Raw genomic sequence first — 17,916 nt, 5'->3', positions numbered from 1 at the left:
GTTAAAACAATATGGCGCGACTTAATCCGTCTTTAATAAATATATCAAATGATGCATTGACGTCACACAGGTAGGGGTGAGTGGGTCCCCTCCCTCGCAATATAAGCGACAAGAATGGATTTTGATTGGCCTGCTTTTATTGAAGACAATCAAAACAATACATCCCGAGTAGGAGAGGGGAGAGTTTAATGAATAAATTAATGTACCGATTTGTGTATACGACGAAGAAAAAAAAAAAGAAATCGACCCGTTTTAAGACACGGTATGCCCCCTCAGGGCATCCCGCGTAAAAAGAAATCGACCCGTTTTAAGACACGGTATGCCCCTTCAGGGCATCCCGCGTAATGAATAAATTAATGTACCGATTTGTGTATACGACGAAGAAAAAAAAAAAGAAATCGACCCGTTTTTAGACACGGTATGCCCCCTCAGGGCATCCCGCGTAATTAATGTACCGATTTGTAGCTACGAGGAAGAAAAAAAAAACAAGATGCCTGCTACACTGGCATTACGCGTGATGCTGGGGCTGATTCATTTATTCCAACTGTATGCTTTGCCGATTGATAAGACTATCCTTGCTAGTGGAATAGTTTAAGTCACGACGATCGCGTTACGTTGTTCCCCTTGTGTTACGCGACTCAGACTATCACCGGAAATTTTAGCCTCCCACGCAGACGTTCTTAGGGGAGGAACGCGTGACGAACCCCCAAGAACGTCTGCGTGGGAGGCTACGGAAAATTTGTGAAATTCCATTACGATAACGTAAGCTTCTCAATGACCTCTTTTCAGTCTCGCGTCGTGGTCTAAGACTGTCAAACAAAGCACGATTCCTTCGCCAGGAACTCACTAATTTCCACCGTTTTACGTGTCGGGTGCTTCTTAGAAGTAATTCTTTCGATTTACGGCTTCAAAATGGTGAAATTTCCGTTTGAAAACGGCACACTTGAGTCCAGAACATGTTTTAACAATATGGCGCGACTATTTAATCCGTCATTAATAAATATATCAAATGATGCATTGACGTCACACAGGTAGGGGTGAGTGGGTCCCCTCCCTCGCGATATAAGCGACAAGAATGGATTTTGATTGGCCTGCCTTTGTTGAAGACAATCAGAACAATACATCCCGAGTAGGAGAGGGGAGAGTTTAATGAATAAATTAATGTACCGATTTGTAACTACTACGAAGAAAAAAAAAAAGAAATCGACCCGTTTTAAGACACGGTATGCCCCCTCAGGGCATCCCGCGTAAAAAGAAAAAAAAAAAAAAAAAGAAATCGACCCGTTTTTAGACACGGTATGCCCCTTCAGGGCATCCCGCGTAATAACATGGAAAAAGTGCGAGCGTTGAGAAAGCGCGCGTGTTACATCTGACGTCATTTTTATTGTCTGTACTCTTATAGACAATAGCTACGAGCCAATCAGCGCGCGGGAATTTGGACAGTTATTGTAAAATGACCAATCAGCGGTTTTTGCGCTCTGTCAATACCTCGAGAAAAAGATTAACCAATCAGGCGTAACGTCTTAACAAGTTGAGGAAAACGCAAAAATCGAGACGCCGACAACGGATTGGAATTCGAAGGATCTAAACATGGCAAGTTTGTCGATGTCCGACTTAATCGCTGAACTAACAGGTAGGTTCCGTACGTTAAAAGGAAAGTCTATCCCACCAGAGATTGACGATGACTTCCGATCTTTTGAGGAAACCTTTACATTATTGCAAGATGCCTGGAAGCTGAAGGATACGGAAATCAGGATGAAGGACACGAAAATCGATGCCCTCAACGATGAAGTCGATAAACTGAAAGCCGGGAATACGACGTACAGTGCATACGAAGGCGATCCTTTGGAGTCAAAGAACTCAAAAATAAAGGAACTTGAGAATCAAGTCACTAAACTGGAAGCTGAGAAGGAAATATTGACGAAAGAGGTAGAAGATCTCAAAGCTCAAGTCATGGATTTGAAGGAAAAGTTAGAATACGTAACGGCAAATAACAAGTCCCTCGAATCTGATGTCGTGGAGTTGAAGGCAAGTAACAAGTCCCTCAAATCTGGTGTCGTAGAGTTGAAGGCAAATAACAAGTCCCTCAAATCTGATGTCGTAGCGTTGAAGGCAAATAACAAGTCCCTCAAATCTAATGTCGTGGAGTTGGAAGAGAAGAATTCGGAGTTGGAAGGGAAGATGATGGGTTTTGAAGAGGAGTTACTAGACGAGAAGGGACGAAACAGCAAACTTAGGGAGGACTTACGCGACTTAAAGACAGAAAACACTACAATAAAGGAGAAAATTCAGAAATTGGAGACACTGCATACAGAAAACAAGTTGCTTAAAAGGGAAGTCGGAGATCTTGAAAGGAAGATTGACGTGCCTAATGATGACTTGCTTTTCGGTCAGTTGTGCCGTCGTGTGCAATCTATGATTTTTGAGAAGATTCTTCCGCAAGGTTACTATGATAAAACAGCGAGTTACATGATTAGAGACCTTGATGATGAATATTATTTTTCGGCACTGTTTAAAGGCGATGAGCGCAAAATCAGCGAGGCAAATGAAGCCTGGAGAAAACTTAAGATGACACTGCAATGGCAAGATAAAGATGTTAAACATATGGCTGTAGCAATGGGGGTGATCCAGCGAGAAAGAAATCTGGTTGCTCATCCAGAACTAACTGAAGACAAACTCACAGAGTTAACACAACGTATGAAAGATGCTGGAAAAGTGAATGGCTTCCACTCAGCTGATATGGTCACGCAGTTAACCAATGTTTGGAAACAACTGAATAGGATGCCCTAAGAGCTGTCCTCCTTTGTTTTGAGTTGAGAACTTTCAAATTACATGTTTTCGAGAAACGTCTAGATAGTTCTAGGGAAGAGTAAAAACATTACTTTCAGAAAACCGTGACTTAAATGGGAAGTATCACGAAAATTTGATGTCATTTCAAAACCCAGAAATGTGTGTCTGACAACAGAAACAAAAAATAATTGTCTAGTTTTGTTATAAATTATCTACCCAGTGCAAAAAGTGTGGATTAGTGCCTCTGGCCAAAGACAGAGTAGGCCGGTATGGATTGAAGCTTGAAAAATGTTAATTAGGCTATTGTTTTTAAAGTTTTCGAATTTTTGTTTCAAAAATGCGCTAGAACAGAGTACAAGTTGTTCCTTTCAAGGATCGAGTTGATTTCTCTCCTCTCTCTTATTCCACCATTTTTAACAAAAGAGGGCAAAAACCCCATGATACTTCCCCTTTAAATAAGCGGATACCTAAACTAAATTACTGGCTTTTCTTAAACAAATATTAACTTGAGAAACTAAAACAGTAGAAAAAAATGCCTTGGTGACAGGTGATTCAGGTAAGTTACACAAATGCCCTGCCTCTCTGTTTCTTGTATAACCTGTGAATAATCATGTTTAGCATAGTGTCACTATGATTTATAAATTAGACTTTATTGGACATTTACAGTGCAGACACTCGAACCATGAACAGTCAAGGCTTTTCTTCGCCTTTTTTTTTTCAATTGCTGTCCAATCAGAAACTCCCTAGAAAACAATAAATCCAACCTTGTTAACAACATTGAATCTGAAAAAAGATGCAAAGTTCTTAGCGAGTGAAAATTTTTTCTTTAGTCTGTTTATACTGCAGAGATAGAAAAAGTCCAAAAAAGCCTTAGCCGTCCACGGTTCGAGTGTCCACACTGTAAACCACAACAAAATTTCATTAAGAAATAAGTCACAAAATGTTGTGGTAAATTGCAAGTGTCTTAACCATAGTGTAGTTATTTTAGCATGGTTAAAAAGGTTAACTCTCTTACCAATATGACTCATGCTATCTTCTTCATCAACCCACCTGACATCTCTTTTTTAACCAAATCCAAATCTCAGAGACAACTACTAACTTAAGACCTTTTGAACAGCTACCCACTGAAATGAACTGTGTTCTGCCCCTGAATTTTGACATTGCCTACGCTAACTAAAGTAGATAGCATGGCCAAAGTTGGTTGATTGTTTTGATAAATACAACTGGAGCTATATGAACGTTTTTTGTAAATTCAGATGTATGTAACCAGCTAACATAAACAGGTTAGCTCAACAGTAAAAGCAATTTACAGTGAATTTGGTCACCTGGCTGCAAGGGAAGTGGGACCGAGTGATGCATGTGTCGGCATGTGGTAAATTTTTTCTGAGATTGGCCTAGAGATTTAGATGCATAAATCGTGGCGTAAAACCTGTGTATGAAATACAAACTTTCCTGTATGGCTGGTCATTAATAATCTGAAATATTACAGAAGATAGAATTAAGCTTGTTTTAAACAGCTTAAAGTTAAGGTGTTAGTAGGTTGTGCGCCAATCAATTTAAACCTTGAACATCTGTGTGGTTTTAAAAATTTCAAATGTCTGGGGGTTTTCCATAGGGAGATATTGAAGATTTCAATTGAGCAGTGCATTAACAGTAGGGTTGGTGCATTGTCAGAATAAGCTGTCAATTAAGATTTGACAGCCTAAAATATGAAATGTAGTGTAGTATATTACATTACCGAAACAGGCCAACATTAATTAGTGGCCTTTATATTACAATATAAAGTGTTGTAGATTGTTATAGATATGCCATTACTAGTGGCCTAAAATGTACCTGAAGGCATACTAGTTTGTATAAGTAAGCTGTCCGTAAACAGCCTAAAATAATATTATAATTTAGGCCTAAAATATGAAATTTAGTGTAGTATATTACATTACCGAAACGGGCCTTCATTAATTAGTGGCCTTTATGTTACAATATAAAGTGTTGTAGATTGTTATGGATATGCCATTAGTAGAGGCCTAAAATGTACCTGAAGGCATACTAGTAAATGTATAAATAAGCTGTCCATAAACAGCCTAAATATTATAATCAAGACAGAAGAGAATTAAGACGACCGGTTGGCCCGGTTGGTAGAGCACCGGACTACTGTGCGGGAGGTTCAAATCCTGGCCGGACCACCACTCTGGGTCTTTTGCTGTGTTTGCTCTGATATCTGCAAATGGTTAGACTTTCTAGTCTTCTCGGATAAGGACGATAAACCGTAGGACCGTCTCACAACACTTTCATGTTCATAACCATATGGGACGTTAAAGAACCCACACATTAATCGAAAAGAGTGGGGCATGGAGTTCCCGATGTGCTGGTCTGGTCTTTGTGTGTACAATAGTTGGGGGTTAGTTTGCAAGGAACTGCGAAAGTTCTGTTTCTTTCCCCCGTCACACTTAGTGACGAATTTGACTAAATCAAGATTTGACAGCCTAAAATATGAAATGTAGTGTAGTATATTACATTACTGAAACAGGCCAACATTAATTAGCGGCTTAATGTTACAATATAAAGTGTTATAAATTGTTACATACTAGTTTGTATAAATAAGCTGTCCATAAACAGCCTAAATATTATAATCAAGACAGAAGAGAATTAAAACAATTAAGGGTGTTGTAGTTTGTATAAATAAGCTGTCCATAAATTCTGAAAAGTCTGAAATGTCTAGTGGTTAGTACAGAATAAGCTACAGGTTAATTTTAAAATGTGAAAGCCTTAAACAGTAGGTGTTGCAGATTGTATTTTTATTTTTTGGAAATATGCCAATAATGTTTCTTTAGGCATTACAAGTAGTTGTCAAAACAGGCTAATGTTAACAGCCTAAATCTTTACAGTAGGTATTTTAGGTAGCAAAAGAACAAATATTTAGCCTAAATTATTGTATACTGTCAATGTAAGCTGGCCTTAAACAGCTCAAAATGCTATGCTGGGTATTGCAGATTGTTTATCTATCCTTACTGTAAAATTAATGTTTAGTAGATGGGTGAAATGATATGAACTTTTTAGCAGGTATCGTAATTCAAAAGGAAACCAATATTTAGCCTAAGCTCTGGTAGATAATTTTTTAATATAAGCTGGTGGCAGACAGCCTAAAATGCCATGTTAGGTCCTGCAGATTGTATAACATTAATAAATTATTATTTGTATTTGTGTGTGTGTTTTTTATTTTTAATTTCTCCTCTACAATTTACAGACCAAACTGCATGGTTAAAATCTATATCCTGTTTCTATTGAGCCCAGGAAGTGCCATGGTTTCCCCCTCTCTATTCTATGTAAGATTTTACTGCATGGGATGGTATACCAAGATAGCGGGGACAACTATGTCATATATATTGCGGTTGCAAATATAATGTTATGCAAATGCATTATAAATGGAGGAACAGCGACCCCTAATGCTTGTGTGTCTTGGCCAGGTGTTTTAGCCATACCACTTTGGTCTCTGCAGTCCCTGTATTGTTTCAAACTGATTTTGACCAAAACAAAGGTGTTACCCAGATATAAGCAGTGCCTCAACTTAATCTTTATTGGTTGGTTGCCCCTTTATTCTTTGTATTAAGGCTTCTTCAATACCCAAGATCCTACTCTCTTCTCCTCCCTTTCATCGCTTGACATTTTCACCTCCACCAAAGAAAACCATGGTAATATGCATTTGATGACCTAGCTGGAGAGAAGACTTCAAAGAAGACAGTAATCCAAAACACTACAAAATCTTCATCATAGATTGCCTATCATTTGCTACTGATAAGTAATGAATTGACATTGGTTGATTTTGATTGCTATCGATTATCGGCTTACTCGAAAAGATATGTGCTACTTCATCGATATGATAGTCTCCCTTGCAGCTGGGCTGTGTCTCGTCACGCAACTATCCTCCTCGCCAGCGTTGCGTGATGAGACAGAATGGCTGTGAGGGAGACTACTTCATAGTCTGCAACTGACAAATTTTCATCTCTGTTGACCATCCATGGTTGGATCCTTCGTTTCGAACAGTGTTGATTTCTAAGCAGCAGTTGCACAGTACAAGCCCCCAGCTTGGGCAGACGCAACAAATCGTTTCTTGAAAATGGACCAATGAAAGGTAAAACAGTGCCCTTAACCCTTTCATACAGGAGCAATTCAAAAGTGAAACCAGGAGTTAAATTTTGCCTTGGAGTCAAGGAACATAGAAATTGATCTTCTCAACGAACAAGTCAATACACTGTAAGCCGAGAAGATGGCCTTGGAAAAGAACTTTCATACAAGGGAATTAAAGCAACTTAATTGTAATGGCAGCTAGCATGTGGAAGTACAACAAATCATATGTGATGCTTTGAAGTCAAAGAACAAGAGACGTGAAGGAACATCACGGACAAGTCAGTGGACTGAAGGCTGAGAAGGAAAAGTTGGAGGAGTTGGTAAAATTGTGGAAACTCAAGTCAAGGAGTTGAAGAGAGAGAACATGGCTCTGGAAGGGACGATCATAAGTTTGGATGATGAGTTAGATGAAGTAAAGGGAGAAATCACTACAACCAAGAAGAACATACACAACTTGAGGACAAATACATGTTTTGACGACATACTTACCCTCAAACCTAGGTTTTAATTTAATTCTTTACTAATGTGCAGTATGATATCCCAGCCAAATCATAAACTGTGCAGTCTTTTTCCACCCTAGACACAAACCATGCCATTTAGTACAACGTAAGACAATGCCCCTTTTATGACCTCCCAAAGATTAATATTTTATTAGAGCAGTCTTTCATTCCCACAAATTATTCATTTTAATTGCTTTAAGTAAAGTTTGTCTTTAGTCTTTTTTATGCTTTTTCTAATAGTTTAAACTTTAGCTTTCTAATCTATTTTTGGGAGTTACCAAAATAATAGAAGAAATGTTATAGGCAAAAGTACAAGTGATCTGTACTTTAGCTCCGCTGCTATCTATCTTTCCTTCTATCAGCTGGCTCTTCCAAAAATAGCAACTGTGAATAGAGTTTGAGTCATGAAATGTATAGTATTACATCATTCATGTATAGGGATTTGCAGAAATCTTGCCAAACAAGGAATTGCACTTTCTCTTAAAGACAAAGGACAAAGAAAAAAATGACCCCAAGGAACAAGTCAACACATTGAAAGTTGAGAAGGACGACATGGAGGAGTGATTAAGTTCCATTGAAACAGAGACGTCTGAATTAACAGAAGGGAGGCAACAGTTGGAGGAGAAAATCAACAAATTAAAGGATGATATGAATTCAAACAACATGAAAAAGTGAACTTAAGGGACGAATAAGTAGACTGAAAGATGATTTGACTTCTATGAACACAGAAAAAAGTGAGCTCAAGTAAGAAATCAGCAGAGTGATAGATGAGCTCCAGGGCATAGAATGAATAAATTAAAGCTCAATGGAGAAATCAGCAAACTGAAAACTGAGAAGAGAGACTTGAAGAAGCGGTTAAAATCTCTTGGAACCCAATTGAAAGACAATAACAAGTTGAAAGGAACTTGTGCACATTTCAAGGGCAAATGTATGGAGTTGGAAGCTGAAGTGACACTTTTAAGAGATGAAATTCAGGACATAAAGAAAGAATTTCAGGAAGAACACGATAATTTCAAAAAAATTTTGAGGATCATATATATGCAGCACAGCTAGAGTGTCTCTCATCAGGAAAGGCCAATTGATGACGAGATGCCAAAACCAAATGATGCTTTGGCTCTTCCAAAAATAGCAACTGTGAATAGAGGTAGAGTCACGAGATGTATAGTATTACATTATTCATGTATGGGGATTTGCAGAAATCTTGCCAAACATGGAATTGCACTTTCTCTTAAAGACAAAGGACAAAGAAAAAATGACCTCAAGAAACAATTAAAAACGTCCACACATTAAAAGTTGAGAAGGAGGACTTGGAGGAGTGATTAAGTTTCATTGAAACAGAGAGGTCAGAATTAACAGAAGGGAGGCAACATTTGGAGAAGAAAATCAACAAATTAAAGGATGATATGAATTCAAACAACATGGGACAAATAAGTAGATTGAAAGATGATTTGACTTCTATGAACACAGAAAAAAGTGAGCTCAAGTAAGAAATCAGCAGAGTGATGGATGAGCTCAAGGGAAAAGTAGGTAGAATGAATAATTAAAGCTCAATGGAGAAATCAGCAAACTGAAAACTGAGAAGAGAGACTTGAAGAAGCGGTTAAAATCTCTGGAAACCCAATTGATAAAGTTTGTCACTGACAATGCCAAGACTAAAGGAAAGATAATAAAAAGTTGAAAGGAACGTGTGCACGTTTCAAGGGCAAATGTATGGAGTTGGAGGCTGAAGTGACACTTTTAGGAGATGAAGACAGGAAGAACATAGAGTTTGAGGGTCATATATATGCAACACAATGTCCCTCATCAGGAAAGGCCAATTGAGATGCCAAAACCAAATGCTGCTTTGGTTTTGGGTAAGCTGTGCTGGGGTGTACAGTCCACAATTTACAAGTATGTTCTCCTGCCATGGGAGTATGATAAAAGAGTTAGTTACAAAAGTGACTACATGGAGGAAAATGTGGGCCTACTCGCAGATGAGGCACAGACCAGTAAAGCCAAACAGGCCTGGAAACAAGTCCTGGAAATACTGAACTGGAAGGAACACAATTTCAAGAGATTGGCAAGAGCAATGAGAATGATCCAAGGGGCAAAAAAAATGTTGCTTCTCACCTTAAACTCAATGAAGCAATGATTAATCAATCTGCTCAATGTATGAATCAGAATGATGAAGGTAAACTGCAACCCTGTGGCTCGCTTGCAGACGTCATGGAGTTGATTCGTTTCTAGAAGAAGTTGAGTGAACTGTACAACAAGCTATTCTTTGTGTTTTAATTGAAGGGGAGAAAGTAGAAAAGACATAACAGTTATACAACGCTCCTATTTCATTTTTCTTACTTGTAAGTGAATAACCAGTAATCAATGGGCTATTAACAAGTTTAAAAAAATTTGACAGCCCAAAATATGTAATGAGGTGTAGGAGATAAACAGGTTTAATGTGACAGTATGTAAATAATTTTATTAATTATTTAATAATTTGTAGTTAGGCCAATATATTTAATGTTCGTGGCCTTTAATGTTACAGTTCTTGTTTCATGCTGTATTCACATTGAATCCCAACCCAAAATGGCTTCTTTTTAACATGTTAATAGGGAGAAATCGCAAGCTACTCATTGATAAATAATTGAACTTTTCTCATTTTGACTGTTGACAAGACTTTGTTTGATGTATTGGGTGTAAGTTTGGTTCATTTTTCTGAGCTGCTGCTCACTATCAAAACATCTTGAACAAGCCATGCCCCAGAACACAAGCAAAAATTTGCCAGGTTTAATTTAACCCTCAATCAACCCCTAATATCAAAGAACATTAACTCCTGTACCTTGTTCTTATATTTTTCCTATTAAAGTATTGGGGAGAAGTTACTAAAATATCAAGAAAATTCACCTTGGGTGTTCATATCCTTAATTCTCATGGGGTTGATCAGCGCTGCGCGCCCGTTGTAGATTTCGTCCTGTCAGAAATAGATTTCAACCACAAACTAGCCTGTGGAACTACATAAAGGCCATGCTCATCAAAATAGTTGCTAAGATTGTTCAGAAACCTGATACAATACAAGTAAAAAGGGCTTTCCACCCAGCCCTAGCTTCGTAAGGTTTTGTGAGTCACATATTTCTAGTATAACAATAAGAAATTTGATACTGATCGCTGTTAGGGCTTGGAGGGTCAACCTTATGATGGGCTGGGATGTGGGATGTCTGTGTTCCATGAGCAACTATGCTGTATGTTTGTTTGTGTTTTCTTCCCCAGGAAGCCATTGTATTGTTTCAGAAGTGGGGACTAGCTGATGGTTTGTTCCTTGTACGCCTTAGCACCAGAGATCATGGCTATTATGTGCTATCTGTGGTTGTTAACACACAGATTTATCATTATCAGATACGGAGCAGGGTAATTTATTTAGATTTTACTCATCATATACTTTAAAGGATACCGGTAATTTTCTTAAATGTTCTTTTCAAAGAAGCTTGCTTAAAATCTGCAAGCAAGCACAAACACAGATGCAAACATAAAGCAGAAGAGTGTAAATTTCAATGAGAACAGCCTCAATGCAAGCATAAGCACAAGTGCAAGTGCATTAAGGATCAAAATTTTTCATTTGCTTGTGCTTGTGTTGCATTCATGATCTTATCTTCACTTGACATAGAGTTCAACATGCTTATGTGCTTACGTGTTTTTTGAGCTTGTGGAGAAAATGTTACCAGTAAGTACATAATCCTAAAATATATAACAAGTAATTGAACACAGTTTATTTTATTTACTCCTTTACACAGTCTGACAGATACTTTTACATTGATGATGGTCCACTCTTTGAAACTCTACCACATGTCATTGACCACTACAGCAGATGTGCAGACGGATTGCCTGTTCTTCTTAAAATGGCTCTTCCACCTGATGGAAACCCTCCAGTGATGATTCAGAATTTACCAGTTCCCCCTTCAAGGAAACGTTCAGGAATGTTGCCAGCCACGCCTTCTTTGACGCCAGCTGTGAGCTCCCCTGCACTAAGTGTTTCTCCTGGAAGAAGCCCATCTGGAAGAATTCTAATACAAAGAGCAGAATCAGCTGTAAGTATTACACAACAGTTAATCCTTGAGAGTAAGGCCAATGTGCGAGTCAGCGAGCCAGCAAGCCAAACGTGTGAGCCATGTGAGCCAAATGTGCGAGGCATGCTAGCCAAATGTGCAAGCCATGCGAGCCAAACATGTGAGGCGTGCAAGGCATGAACAACCCACAACATAAATGCTAACCGTTTAAGCTAACCGGGGAGCTACTTTAGCTAACCTGAGTGCTATTTAGGCTAACCGGAGTGTTTTTTTAGGCTAACCTGAGTGCCTCGCACGTCTGCCTCGCATGGCTTGCTGGCTCGCAAATTGTCAAGACCCATACTTTATGCTATGTTATTAAAAGGAAGATAAGCCCTTGAGTCTCATGTCAAAGATGATACTTATTTTATTCACGGATAAATTTTCTCATTTTTTTAAATACTTAAAAATAAAATAAAACAATTGAAATATAAACTCCACAATACCTGTACAGATAGATCATATACAAAAGGTTTCACTTGAATGGTGACATTGTAGGATTTCTGTTCTTTTTTTTAAGGCTCAAGTTAGAATTGTGTTGCACAGAATAAAAGCAACAGGAAATTAAGCACTGCTGAGTGGCTTCGTTAAAACAATCATCAAAAGATGGAGTTTGTACTCTAGAAAGAAAAGGGTCGGTAGAGAATTACTCTCTTTTAAGTCTTGAGAGGCATTCCTGTTTTCAACTTAACGTGAAAATCATATGTACAGTGCTGATTGTATACCAGTCTTACTGTTTGGAATATTAATTTTGTCTTAATTACACACAAAATCATTATATAACATGCTGCAACTCTCTTGCAACAGTCCATTTTTTTTTTCAGTCATTTTTTAACCTTTTAACCCCTGATATCAAAGAATGAATTCTCCTAATCCAGTTCAATATTTTTCTTATAAAAGTACTGTGGAGAAGTTACTTAAATATCAAAATTCACCTTGGGTAATCATATCCTTAAATATTCTCATGACCTCAGGGTTGAATAAGCATATTGATATTTATACAAGGAGAATTTTGATCCTGATCACTGTTAGAGCTCAAAAGGGCAATACTTTAATTTGTTATTCATTTTTCAGTTGCTCTTGTTTTTGTTGTGATAAGTCCATTTTTAAATGTCACTCAACCTCCATACCCACTGGCCTTGGCTACAAACATGTCTGTAAAGTTTAATTGCATTTTTTCTCTCATTTTTTTTCTGAACAAGGAAACCCTGGATGGTGATTCTCCAAGGAGACCGCCTCCAATTTTCAACAGATCCATTAGTGAACACACCTCCCATGGGCTAAGCATCCACGATGGAGAGGAAAACAGGCATCCACTACCCCCTCCCCCGACAAACCCACCACCAAGAGGGCAACGAAGACCACCACCACCCCTTCCCTCTTCAAGTCCAACAAAGCCTGCCCTACCCCCTCAAAAGCCAACTCCAACTCCAACTCTTTCACATGGTATGTACAGTGACATGCATGTCTGTACATTAATTATCATAATACCAAGGATGTTAATGGGGGGGAGGGGGGAAGGGGGAGAGGGCAGTTTAAATTTTTAAGTGCCACTTGTTAGCAGGGATTGAGAGTATGGTTTAAGAGTAATTTGCAGGGTTTCTTTTGCATGAGAATGAGTGATTTGATTGTTATTGATTTCCAAGTTGTTTTGAACCTCATGATGCAAGGGAGGCTTCACGTATAGTTTTTATTATTAATATATGCAAACAAAACTAATTATCATACCAAAAGCCTTGGACAAAGCTGAGATGTAGGCAAGTTAGGGTCAGTGATAGTGTAGATCTAGCTATCACACTGGTCCCACACAGACAGTTTGCAGTCCTCTTATTTCAGGCATCATGTTACATAAGTTTACTGTTGGTTGAAAAGATTGAGGGAGCATAGTCCCTGGTGGTGTGGCCTGGTCTGTTTAAATTCATTCATGGGTGGTGTACAGGCCCGTTTCCGATATGGGAGACCAATAATTAGGGTCTCCAGGAGACTGTAGAACTGTTAAGGAATTAACCGTTACATTTTTCTGTAAATGTTAAGTGTGTGAATTTTTCGTGGTGTGCTGAACGTACTTTTTTTGGTAGTCGATGAAATGTATTTGAGTTAAGCGTTCTTTGTTGAGATTAAAAGTCATCAGAAATGAACCTATTGTGGGTCAACGGATTGTACAGGTGGGGTTGATGCTGTCGTTGAAGCATATCTGTCCTGTGTTGATGACCAATCTCGCTCCCCTTTGTAAAGAGGATTTTGATCATGTATTTTGTAGGTAATCCCATGCAGTCTCAACAGACATTGATCACAAGCGAGTCATTGGAGCTTGGTGCAGAGCTGGGACAGGGAGAGTTTGGCTCTGTACTCAAGGGTGTCTGGACAGATCCTAAAGGAGGCAAGGTAACACGTGCTGCGAGTCTTTTGAATGGCTTCAAAAACATTCCTGGAAAAGCGTGTGTCAATGGAGTTCATAACAATTATGCTTCTGTGTCCGTTGGAAATTAGCATACGAGAAAAACACCGCACACTAATACGGAGGAGGTTTATTGATATAAAGTCACTGCACGTGATGTATTATCGACCATTTGATAGGTCAATGGGCTTATGAATAATTCGTGGGAATTTTGAGAGTTATTGTAAAAAGTAATATGTTGTGGGTTTTTTTGTGTGTGTGTAGGTTCCAGTGGCCTTGAAGACTTTGCATCCTGAAAAGATAGCACATGGGGAGCAGGTGCTGAACTCTTTGAAGTGCATGAATGTTAAAACCTGTGTAATCAATTCATCATCATGTTTTGTAATATTTAACAAGTATCGTGCAAAATCACACGACTATAGAGTGTTTCATTCACGTGACTACCGGCCATATTGGTTTACTGAAACAAAAGAAAGTATTTGCATAAAAATAGAGTTTAATTCCCAGAGGTTTAGTTTGGGACACCAACATGGCCGCCATTTCTTTGTTTTGGGACACCAACATGGCCGTTGTGACGTCATGTGAAAACACTCTATTGCTTGATACTTAGCCGACAAGGCCGTAGGCCTGGTTCGCTAAAATCAGGGGATAATCCGTAAGATTTAGCAGGATAATTGTTTTTATTTTTCAACACATTGATAACAAATCACAGTCGTATGACACAAAAAACCTGAATGTGATCATGAATATAAAAATTCGGACTTTGTAGTACGATATTTTCAATGAATTTTAAATATTATTTTTCTATTTCCTTCATTTTACAGCAGATTTATATGGTATCTCACCTTTACTGCTAAAGTCAGTGTGGCAAAAACGTATGGAATTTTCGTGTTTGTGGTCAAAATTATAACCCTGCTCTAGTTAACCAGGTTTAAAATCAACTTATCAAATATTACTCCAGCACTATGTTGTAAGAAAAGTATTAACTGAAATGTTTGTCTCTACAGGAATTTTTACGCGAAGCACGGATTATGTCTGGACTGGATCACCCGTGTATTGTGCGGCTCATTGGTGTTTGTCTTGGACCTCCATTAATCCTGGTTTGTGTTTAATGTATCAGTCATTCCCAGCAGCGCCCCCACCCCACCCCCCACCCCCGGGCTGACCCACGGGCATTAGAGGGTTTTGTTGTTGTTGGTTTGTTTTTCCAAAACTTTACTTACCGTCATTTTGATCAAAGCTAACTCGGTCCAAACTAACGAATATTTGGTTTATCATTAAAGTTGATAACTTAAGGTAAATTGGCCACCATAAAGAGATTAAAGTGCTGACGTTTCGAGCGTTAGCCCTTCATCAGATAGTCTCTCTCGCAGCCGTTTTAGTGTCGTCATGCAACGCTCCTCCCCACTAAAAACGGCTGCGAGGGAGACAATTCATCAGGGTGAATCCCAAAGGGCCAACGCTCAAAACGTCAGCACTTGATTCTCATTGTGGTGGCCAATTTACCTTTAGTTAAACCAAACATTCGTTTCTACTCCCCACCGACGCAGCACCACAGTTTCTTTAGAAATTAATCCCCTTATCCATAAGTCTCAGATAAGTCTTAGTTCTCCGTATTTCTCCGTAGTTCTGTGAATCAACCATCTCATTGTTTCCCTCTTTAGATTTCTATTGATTCAAAACACCAAGAAGTGATAACAAACGATAAAAATAAAGATGACTAAGACTGGAGAAAGTTGGTTGAATCATTTGCCACTTTTCAACCACACAATCAGTAAGCGCAGAAGTTTTAGAATACTCCTGGTTTTTTCTTTATCTCTGAAAATCACTTCAGTATTCTTTCTTATTTTTTAGGTACAAGAATTGGTTCAGATGGGTGCACTACTTGACTTTTTAATTGATCATCAATCAGAAATTTCTCAAAGGGACCTCAAACTGTGGGCAGCTCAGATAGCTTGGGGAATGATGTACCTGGAGAAAAAGCGCTTTGTTCATAGGGACTTGGCAACAAGGAACATCCTCATGTCTACCAAGCAGCAGGTAAGAAAAGGGGCCAGATTAAAGTACAAACTCAAAGGAAGTTTAGTATTAGACTGACGTCCAACCAAAGCCAAAGTTTTCACAGCAAACGAGAGTATCGCAGTGAAGAAATCAGAACTGAACTTTAGCAGGAACATGGAACTTACCACGAGCGCGCAAAAACACCCAAAAGCCATCGCTGTCTTTTCAGCCAATCAGATGACCTTGCTGTGGTTGTACTTACATGCGTTCGCTCTTCATACCAACTGTGTGTTTGTGATCTCAAGTATGTTAACTTTTTTCGTGTTTCAAGTCGGCCATAGACTAATCGATCTTATTAGAAAGTTGCTACGTTGATAAACAAAAGTTGCAAAATGTTGGTGGGTCAATTGTGAGTTGCAAACGGTTGATTTGAACAGTCAAAGTATCAAAAAAGAATGTTCTTATAATGGTCTTAAACAGGCCTTCAAGTTGTGGTCTTTTAGCTTGTTCATCTTAATTTTCTTTTCAGGTGAAAATAAGTGACTTTGGTTTGTCTCGAGCAACGGGTTCGGGAAGTGATTATTACAAGGCTTCACAGGGTGGCCGTTGGCCAGTTAAATGGTAAGATATATCTCTCATAGGCCATTTCATTTAGCACTTAATGCAAAAAAGGAACGACATAAGTAAAACATGGATAAGAAACAGTTCTTCGGCAAGAAAATATTTACATGAGAGATTTTATGGAATGGTTAGAAACTGTTTTCACGTCGAAGATTTTACGGGACTGGATCGATTCCCAGAAGCGTAATACACAGTTAGACGTTTGCCTCAAATTAGGCCGGCATGCCGTTACTATCTCACTGAATTTTGGTGCGAATGCAATGCGTCACCATGGCAAATTTTGGAAGAGAACCGCGAAGAGGTGTAGACAGGATTATAACTGTTGCTTAAAATTGCTGCAGACAGAAATGTTTCTCATTTTAGGTGAACAAGAAGCATATGTTGAGGCAGAAGTATTCTGTGGAAAGTAGAAAGTGCGTCTTTGCCTGTGTGGTATATAAGCCCTCGTTAAGGTTTCTCCAGCTCATCTGTCCTGGGTTAATTTTACTGGTTTCTGTCAACCGATACCAACTTCCTTCAATTCAACCAACATCGTCCTTTTCCTTGTTATCCTTGGTACCCCTATCGTTCTCCTCTCTCGGCAGGAGACCTGCTCAGAGCTGTTCTTGCATAGACTGAAGACAGATAAGAAGGGAGTGAAAAACTGGATACTTTCCGAAAATAAAATTACTGTTTTACAAAGGATTCCGACTGGTAATCTCATTAGAATTATCGCGTCTAAAATGAATTATACAAATTTGTTTTGTAAATTCTAGGTACGCACCAGAGTCGATCAACTTTGGGACGTTCTCGCATCAGAGTGACGTATGGAGCTATGGCGTGACACTATGGGAAATGTACTCATTTGGTCAGTTACCGTATGGTGAAATGTCGGGGGGAGAGGTAAGGTGTAATTTGCTACCGGGAAATGATGTTCTTTTAGCTTCTCAAACGAGGAAATACCAAGCTATTTGTACGTGAGAAAACTAGTTGGCATACAAAGACCACATCTTAATGTCTCGGGTTTGCAGAGGACACAAAGTGCTTGTTTAGCTAAAATCTTTTAATCTTTTATTATGCGTAATTGCTGTTAGCAAATAGCTAATCCAGCAACGGAGCGGCCAGCGCCGGTCGCACTATAAATTAATACTAGTAAAGGGCAAAACAAAATCTGATTATAACATTGTTATTACACAAATGGCGATTTAAAGGTTTGATAGGATAATAGAGTGTTAAGAACAACTTGGAGCCTACAATTGTAGCTCTTATTAGCAAAAATACAACTTTCGTAGGACAGAATACAGTTAAATAATCAATATAACAAGCGGAATTACAGAAGAGTACTGCTCAGAGAAGCTTTTCTTGGGATGGTCACACTTCGGGATCTCATCCACAGTCAAGCTTGCGACAGCGCACGCCTTTTTCGGTT

The 17,916-nt window shown here is 38.7% G+C and overlaps 2 protein-coding genes and 1 long non-coding RNA gene across 4 annotated transcripts in view; all 3 read left to right on the top strand.

Moving 5' to 3' along the window:
• LOC146449606 (tyrosine-protein kinase HTK16-like) overlaps positions 1 to 17,916 on the top strand; it is a 59,478-nt gene that overhangs the window by 40,035 nt on the left and 1,527 nt on the right. Inside the window, exons 4-12 of one of the 2 annotated variants that reach the window (XM_085101708.1) lie at positions 10,656 to 10,793; positions 11,177 to 11,470; positions 12,691 to 12,934; positions 13,749 to 13,873; positions 14,151 to 14,204; positions 14,894 to 14,986; positions 15,741 to 15,926; positions 16,417 to 16,508; positions 17,264 to 17,390. In XM_085101708.1, coding sequence (XP_084957834.1) covers positions 10,656 to 10,793; positions 11,177 to 11,470; positions 12,691 to 12,934; positions 13,749 to 13,873; positions 14,151 to 14,204; positions 14,894 to 14,986; positions 15,741 to 15,926; positions 16,417 to 16,508; positions 17,264 to 17,390 — 1,353 coding nt within the window. Of the gene's footprint in view, positions 1 to 10,655; positions 10,794 to 11,176; positions 11,471 to 12,690; positions 12,935 to 13,748; positions 13,874 to 14,150; positions 14,205 to 14,893; positions 14,987 to 15,740; positions 15,950 to 16,041; positions 16,070 to 16,416; positions 16,509 to 17,263; positions 17,391 to 17,916 lie in introns of those variants that run through there. The other variant, XM_085101709.1, reaches the window with a different exon arrangement.
• LOC146449607 (uncharacterized) lies at positions 1,591 to 10,610 on the top strand. The gene is made up of 2 exons (XM_085101899.1): positions 1,591 to 2,788; positions 8,191 to 10,610. The coding sequence occupies exons 1-2, from the start codon at positions 1,591 to 1,593 to the stop codon at positions 8,463 to 8,465; spliced, it is 1,473 nt and encodes a 490-aa protein (XP_084958025.1). The 3' UTR covers positions 8,466 to 10,610.
• LOC146449608 (uncharacterized) lies at positions 4,696 to 5,453 on the top strand. The gene is made up of 2 exons (XR_014860670.1): positions 4,696 to 4,836; positions 5,376 to 5,453. It is a non-coding gene; the product is annotated as an uncharacterized LOC146449608 (long non-coding RNA).

Source organism: Pavona decussata, unplaced genomic scaffold (genome assembly GCF_977016875.1).
Source record: "Pavona decussata unplaced genomic scaffold, jaPavDecu1.1 SCAFFOLD_602, whole genome shotgun sequence".
Lineage (NCBI taxonomy): Eukaryota > Metazoa > Cnidaria > Anthozoa > Scleractinia > Agariciidae > Pavona > Pavona decussata.
The sequence above is the reverse complement of the archived record's forward strand: the minus strand, read 5'-3'. Positions and strand labels throughout refer to the sequence as shown.

What these genes read in the sequence shown, in the direction of transcription:
- LOC146449607 (XM_085101899.1), top strand. Translation starts at nt 1,591, where the DNA reads ATGGCAAGTTTGTCGATGTCCGACTTAATCGCTGAACTAACAGGTAGG. An exon ending in ACAACTGAATAGGATGCCCT is followed by an intron (nt 2,789 to 8,190) that starts AAGAGCTGTCCT and finishes GATGAGCTCCAG; the next exon opens with GGCATAGAATGAATAAATTA.